We start from the raw sequence: 7,877 nt of genomic DNA, 5'->3' as shown, positions 1-7,877 counted from the left end.
TTGTGTAGATCAATTACACAGTCTTACATGGGGCAATACCAGGACTTGCTGGTACAAACTGTACATGTCCACATATAGTGCCTTTAGAAACTATTCACACCCCTTGACTTTCAATGTTTTACTGTGTTACAGGATGAATTTAAAATGTGCCACTGGCCAACACAAATTACCCCATAATGTCAAAGTGGAATTATGTTTTTAGCCATTTTAAGAAATGCCTTGTTTCAATAAGTATACAACCCCTTTGTTATGGAAAGCCTAAATAATTTCAGTAGTAAAAATGTGCCTAACAAAGTCATATAATAAGTTGCATGTATTTAAATACTGTGCAATAAGTGTTTAACATGATTTTAGGAATGACTACCTCATCTCTGTACCCCACACATACAATTATCTGTAAGGTCCCTCAGTCGAACAGTGAATTTCAAACACAGATTCAACCACAAAGACCAGGAAGGTTTTCCAATGGCTCGCAAAGGGCGCCTATTGGTAGATGGATAAATGAAAAAAAAAACTATTGGTAGAGGGGGGAAAGTCTTTTTTTTTTTTTAAAAGCAGACATTGACATTCCCTTTGAGCATAGTGAAGTTACTAATTACACATTCTATGGTATATCAATACACCCAGCCACTACAAAGATACAGGCGTCCTTCCTAACTCAGTTGCCAGAGAAGAAGGAAACACCTCAGAGATTTCACCATGAGGCCAATTGTGACTTTTTAAAACAGCTACAGAGTTACATACACATCAAAGATCCACCCGGAACAGCCAGAAAAGGACTGGTCACCTCTGAGCCTGGGCCCTCTCTAGGTTTCTTCCTAGGTTGCTGCCTTTCTAGGGATTTTTTTCCTAGCCACCGGGCTTCTATATCTGCATTGCTTGCCGTTTTGGGTTTTAGGCTGGATTTCTGTATAGCACTTTGTGACATCTGCGGATGTAAAAAGGGCTTTATAAATACATTTGATTGATTGAATGGCTGTGATAGGAGAAAACTGAGGATGATCAACAACATTGTAGTTACTCCACAATAACCTAAATCCTGTATCACTCTTCATATTTTCAAGCATGGTGGTGGCTGCATCATGTTATAGGTATGCTTGTCATCAGCAAGGACTAGGGAGTTGCTTTTTAGGATGAAAAGAAAGAGAATAGAGCAAAGCACAGGCAAAATCCTAGAGGAAACCCTGGTTCAGTCTGCTTTCCAACAGACACTGGGAGAAAAATGCAGCTATCAGCAGGACAATAACACAAAACACAAGGCCAAATATAAACTGGAGTTGCTTACCAAGATTACATTGAATGTTCCCGAGTGGCCTAGTTACAGTTGACTTGAAGATCTATGGCAAGACTTGAAAATGGCTGTCTAGCAATGATCAACAACCAAATTGACAGAGCTTGAAGAATTTAAAAAAGAACAATGAGCAAATATGGTACAATCCAAAGTTCTTCGAGACTTACCCATAAAGACTCACAGATGTAATCAAGGTTATTCTATGTTGAGTCAGGGGGTTGAACACTTCTCTAATTAAGATATATTAGGGATTTATTTATCATCTCTTTTTACAAATGTGAGAATTTGTTAAGAGTATTTTGTGTAGATCGTTGAAAAGAAATGACAACTAAATCCATTTTAATTCCACTTGGTAAGACTGCAACATATGGATAAAGTCAAGGGGTGAAGGCACTGTACTTTCTGAAGGTTCTGTAAATTCAGTTCTACAATGAACCCCCGATAGTGGCACAGTTGAAATTCCCTCGAACATCCAGAAATAAACAGTAATATCATTCATCATCATATATATTAGAAACTTTACCACCAAGATGGCCACCTATAGACATATCGTTTCAGTAGGGCGATACGGGACTTCAGAGAAACGGTAAGACCATTCCAGTATAACAGTATTGTCATTTTAAAGCATGCTCTGTTTTCCAAGCAATATCATCTCATTGTAAAATAAATCTATGAATTCACTCTGGCTACGAATAATTCAAATCCTGTGTGTGTTTTTTGTGGACACTTTTCAACACCAAATAGAGAGCGGAAACCCACATTCTACTTAGCAAAACATGTTTAATCTCTCCTTGATGAGTGTTTATTTACAAGTAGTAAATCTGCAAAATAGGAAACAACAAAATATTTACACATTGAACATTAACCTGCACACTTGTGACAGTCACTTGAAGTCTGAAACTTAAAGTATCAGAATTATTGTATGTAGGAAAAAAATGTGTTTGCCAGTTTGTCTGTAATTGATAGATTTTGTATTTTCTTGTATCCTTTGCAGTTTTCATTTGGAACAATTACAGCTACTGAGTTGCGAGTTTGAAAAGGAAAATAAATGATCAGAATCTTCTCAAACCAGGGCTTGGAAAGGCAATAATATGACAAGGCATGACTGAGTCGATCATTTTGGGTCACAGATTCCCAGATCAGAATTAAACGTATTCCCGCTCCAAAAATCATGCTCTTCGAGAATCTCCTTTGAAAAGGTGTTTTTTTAAATCCAGGAATAGGCTTATTCTGCTTCCGTGAAACTGACCCAATCTGTTTGAGTGGAGATTGATTCAGGAAAAGACTAATGATGAGCTAACTTGAGTTGATGAGAGATGGACCATGTGAGGTCATAACAGTTCATGACAGTTCATATGTATGTCGATTGACGTAACACTGTAATATGGCATGAGATGGTCAACCAAACAATGTGGGGCTAGCCACAAAACGACTTCCGGCCGGCTGTCGATCATATGACAGTACTATATCGGTCCTATGACAGCGTTATGTCAGGCTCTGTGAAGTTTCAGCGCCGGGTTCCTCTTGATCACATTAAATGGCCATGATGCTACTAAATCGACATGCTGTACATTGTGCCACTTCAGTGACACCAACACAAGCCAATCACCATACAAACAAACAAACAAACAGGGACAGATCATGTGAAACAATGAAATCTCACGTAGGAGCCTTCTGGACTTGATCGAAAACTCAAGCAGTCATGCAAAAACAAGCTAAAGTCCTCCTCCCCTCAAGGCCATAACATTGAAACAATGGAACTGCAGCGCAGAGAGAACGGCGCAAAACAACAGAGAAATGGAGAATAAGTTGCGGGTTCATAAAAAACCCAACCAGGGCAGTGATGGGAGAAACTCAAATGAAAGAGTTTGGACAGGCCGAGCTGCCAGCGTGTAATGTATTTTCCGCATACATGGTTACGATGCAGATATATCATAGGACTGCTATTAACAAATTCACTGAGCTCCGGAGCTTTGGAGACCAATCTACTTCATGTAACATGTGATCTAAGACCCCCTGAAAGATAGACTCAGCAAAAGAGGGAAAGTTGTGTACTCATGGAAAAACATGTTTTTTTAAAAACCCTGTAAAGCTGACTAATCATTTAAAAAAAAAATTGCAGTATGTACAGTAGTTAAAAATGTATTATGTCAAAATGTAAAGCTTTCTCCCAACATGTTAGTCAGGTACACGGTTGCTTAGAAAGGAACCCTGTTCGGTTCGAAGAAGCTAACTTTGGAATGTTGTTTTGGCCCAAGAACACTAGTAGTGCAAGACGAGTGGTCCCTAGAAGGGTTCTGTTCGGCTCTCAAAGCAGCAGCTGTATAGTCTGGTCTCAAATCTGTTTGTGCAGTCCTCTCAATACATTGTTAATACTGTCTTGGCCACACATCATAAACTGATCTGGGACCATGCTAGCACCCGTATGTTAACGGTCCGATATGTAGAGAAAGGTACAACAGGAATGCAATATAGCTGTATACATCAATGTCTGTGTCCAAAATGGCACCATATTCCCTATGTAGTGCACTAGTTTTGACCACTGCCATAGTGCAATAGATAGGTATTATGGTGCCATTTGAGATGTACCAATGTGTCCTGTCTATTTAGGCGTGTTTTTTTTCTTCATTTCTGTACAGAGAAATATTGGAAGGAACCTGGCATACAATGAATTTCAACAGCATTTATTTCCGATTAAAATGATAGCCCTGATGGTTAAAAAAAAAAATTAAGATGTGGATTATAGCATCAAGTCACTCATTCAATCTTGAAAAGACACAGATGCTTATCTGATGCAATGTTTTCCAGTAATCGTGGAGATCAGAAAAGAAACCTTTAGATCAGTAAAGTACTTCAACTTCAGATAAACCAAAGACGTCTTTATCTCCGGCGTACCGTATTACGCACAATGTACATGTTCAAAAGAGAGACGAGGAAAAACAACTTAAACAACCCAATTACAATAAAATTAGCCAAAAGCTTCATTTCACGTCATCATCATGAAAAAAAACTAAGTAAATACAATGTACAAAATCAAACAAAAATACATTAGACCACAGTTTGGTTTTGGGCAAGCAATTAAAAAAAACATGGCACCACAAAGTCAAACTTCCAAAACTTCAAAAAAAGAAGGGAAAATAGAAGAGCAAGAATAATAATTATCTTAAGAGAGAAGTATATAAAAAAGCTTAAGCCACACATGGCATTAGGGTTTGTTTAGATGGAAACAAGTGCCAGGGGAGCTAAGGGATTACTTAGCCTTGTGTTGCTAATGAGTGGAGGGTGCCTCTTCTCCCCGGTCCCAACCCCCCTATGGGTGAGAGCTAAAGCCCCGTCTCGTCTCATATCTCTGGGTTAGGAGAGAAGGAGATTTCCGTACCATACTACCGTCACCTTGCCTATTATCTGCATAATAGCATTGGGAAGAGATGAGCGAGAGGGGCCTGGAGCTGGAAAAGGCTTTCTGTCTTTCTCCACTTTGTCATTTTAGACTGAGGCTTAGTAAAGCCCTACCTGACCCCATTTAGCTATTTATTTAACCCTTATTTTACCAGTTAAGTTGACTGAGAACACATTCTGAGGCTAACACTAGTGGATAGGTGGACCAAGTCTGGAACCACCAAGAGTTTGACTGTTCTTGTTGTTGTCGTTGGATGTTACGAGGATGAGAGAATGCCTAGGGAGGTACAGAAGAGATTAAGAGAAATACTGAGGGAGGGTGGATTTCCGGTTGTATAGGGGTGGAGAAACGAGACTCGTTTAGGGGTAAAACTGGGTTTTCCTCCCGTTCATAGCCCCCCTCAAGATGTTCTGTACCCAATACGTTATTTCAGGTCTCATGTCAGGTAAAGTGGATGTTCTATCACATGTGCACTCGTTGACCTATGACCCCACTCAGCATTGGTCATTTCCTGCCATGCTCAGCCAATCAGATGTAGTGATGCTAACTGGTGGTGGGGTAGCTTATAGATGGTTATTGGTTCAAGTAGTGAAATGCTCTACATTGGTCAACCACTGTAGCACAAACTGTCAAATTCTTTAGCCCTGGAAGATACAAATTAGCCTTCAAACTAGATTTAATCTGAAGTGTCTAGGAAAAGAAGCAACGCTTGCGTGAGTCTGTGATGCTTTTCAAAAAACGAGATTGCACGACAAATCGGAAAGGACAGCAAATTCTTATTTTCGTAGGACCTCTCCAGCCCAACTTTCCAATACAGAAATATGACAATATAATGAGATGCCCTTCCTATGGTGGCCCTAAGGGACAAAGTTGCTTTCTTCTTCCCTAGATATTTTACATTTTCGTATCTTCCCATCTTTTATTACTCAGAGAATCATTTCAGTCACGAGGCATACTTATATTTAAATCATACGGTAGCATATTCCATCTAACAAAATGTCTTTGCACTTCACAACAACAACAAAAACATGGCACAGGATAACTTTTGTTTATTTTTCTTTTGCGGTTGTTTTATTCTTCTAATGTAGATTTTTTTGTTGCTTGAAATATCAAATTTCATTGTTTCAACAGATGGATTTTTAAAATTGTGTTTGTCAGCTAAAAACTGAAATGTTTTAACCCTAATCTTCATTTCTTTAAAAATGTAGTTGTATTTATATATAATATCTATATAGTCTTCCTTTGTAACTTTTCTGTAAATTGTGCAAATTCAGCAGTAACACAGGTGGCGAGAGATCAGAGTGGGCAGTTGATTACATTTATTTTTTTTAAATGATACGAAAACAAAAACAACAGTAATAATGTCTTTGACTCCTACAGGAATCATGTGACCCGAGGAGCCACTCTCTCATTGGCTCCGAGAAAGGCCCATGTCCAAACAACGTTCCGTCCTTTTCGTGATGCCAAAACGGAGTTCCATTCCAAAAACTCCCATCCTGGCTACCCGAGACACGGCTTCAGCGAAGACAAAATCCAGGAAAACCGACAGCGGAGAAACAAAACCACGACGACAACAGCTACGATAATCAAAATGCTTTCCGGTGATGTTGTCTCTCGGTGTGTGTGCGACGAAATGTCCAGTGCCCCCGGTCTCTGACACACATACACACTTATAGACCTGCATTTACACACACATACACACACGCACAGGCCCGCCCAGTACTGCTGAATTTCCCCTGTGCAGTGTACTGCCTTCTGTCCTTTGCAGTAGCTCATCATGTGTTTTTAGGAGGGTTTGAAAACCACACTGTCTGAGTTTCATTTTCTCTGGGTGAGGAGAGACGGAGAGGAAGATGGAGAAGAATTGGATGAGAGGAAGGGTCATTCCTCAGCTGGCCAGGGCCATTGTGTCAATGACCTGCTCCAGCTTGCTCCTGAGTCTCTGCCTCCGCGACTGCTCATCCCTCTCCAGAGCTGACAGGATCTGAGGATGGAGAAAGAGAGAGAGAGAGACCGAGAGACAGAGACAGAGAGAAGAAAGATACAAAGGGGAGGGATGGAGAGAGAGAGAGAGAGAGGGCAATAGCGAATGAGAGAGAGAGGAGGGAAAAGAACAATGAGAAACCGTCACATTAATTTGACAAAAGCAGTAGTTGAGAGCAACAACGGAGCAGCTTCTCAAAGTGATATATTCCAAAGTAGGGTGCAGTCCTTTCTAAATAAAGGCTCGATAAACAAGCAAACTAAACGGTGGCCACTGTCCTCACCTCGTCCTTGTACTTGACTATGTAGGAGTAGATCTCGTGCAGGGCGCTCATGCTGTTGAACTGGCTGAGGTGGAGCCGCGACTGCTCCGCCAGGTACGCACTCATATCCTGGTCACTGATGACAGGCATCCGCGAGATGTCGGAGTAGTACCTGAGAGAGGCAACAGGATTAAAGTAGGGTGATTAAAGGAGAGAGAGAGAGAGAGAGAGAGAGAGGAGAGAAAGAAAGGAGAGGGAGAAGAGAGAGCGAGGGAAGGGGAAACAACAACAAAAAGAAGGGATAGGAGAGAGGATCAAAAGACCAAATGATTCATCGAGGCGCTTGCCATTAACCCTATCGGTAGAATTATCAAGTTTAGAATATATATCAAAGGCCCGCCGCAGTCAAGTTCAGTTTTCTCCTGTGTTTTGTAACATATTGTACAACAGCTGATGAAAGTAACACTGTAAAAGTGTAAAAAATGTGATCAGTGTTATTGATAGTCTACACAGGACCTTCTAATCAGCAGGTATTACATGGGTGAAGTTTCTCCTTGCCTGGTGTTATCACCATGTGGTAAATTGGTTAATAGACCAATAACAAAGAGCCAGTAACGGCTAGTTTTCAGTTTTTCCCTCCCCACCCAGACCACTCCCAGACAGTCCTAGCAATATTCTTGCTTGAAAAAGTTATTTTGCTAAAACGCATAAAAAATATAAAAAATTGGACAATTAAATTGAAAACTACTACAGTAAGGTAATTAATTGTTACCCAGAAATTATTTAAGAGTAAGACATTGTTACAAAATACCTTATCTTGAACGGTGCAAATGACTCTTTCATACAGTACGATACATCATATGATGCATCAAATGGTTTAAAAAGAGGATAAAACCCTGTTTGAATCCCAATCTTAAACAAAGTGAAATCAAGGGCCTCA

At 40.1% G+C, this 7,877-nt stretch overlaps 1 protein-coding gene across 4 annotated transcripts in view; it reads right to left on the bottom strand.

Annotated features, from left to right (window-relative positions):
• Positions 1 to 3,959: 3,959 nt before the first annotated feature.
• Positions 3,960 to 7,877, bottom strand: part of LOC110493976 (plexin-A1) — a 275,275-nt gene continuing 271,357 nt past the window's right edge. For all 4 annotated transcript variants that reach the window (XM_090205191.1, XM_090205193.1, XM_090205192.1 and 1 more), the window contains exons 31-32: positions 6,959 to 7,109; positions 3,960 to 6,675 (exon numbers count right to left, since the gene is read on the bottom strand). In XM_090205191.1, the coding sequence (XP_090061317.1) occupies positions 6,580 to 6,675; positions 6,959 to 7,109 (247 nt within the window). In that variant the 3' untranslated portion in view covers positions 3,960 to 6,579. The remainder of the gene's footprint in view (positions 6,676 to 6,958; positions 7,110 to 7,877) is intronic.

This window comes from Oncorhynchus mykiss, chromosome 17, assembly GCF_057628025.1.
Source record: "Oncorhynchus mykiss isolate SJ-2025 chromosome 17, ASM5762802v1, whole genome shotgun sequence".
NCBI lineage: Eukaryota > Metazoa > Chordata > Actinopteri > Salmoniformes > Salmonidae > Oncorhynchus > Oncorhynchus mykiss.
This window is presented reverse-complemented; position numbering and strand designations above follow the sequence as displayed.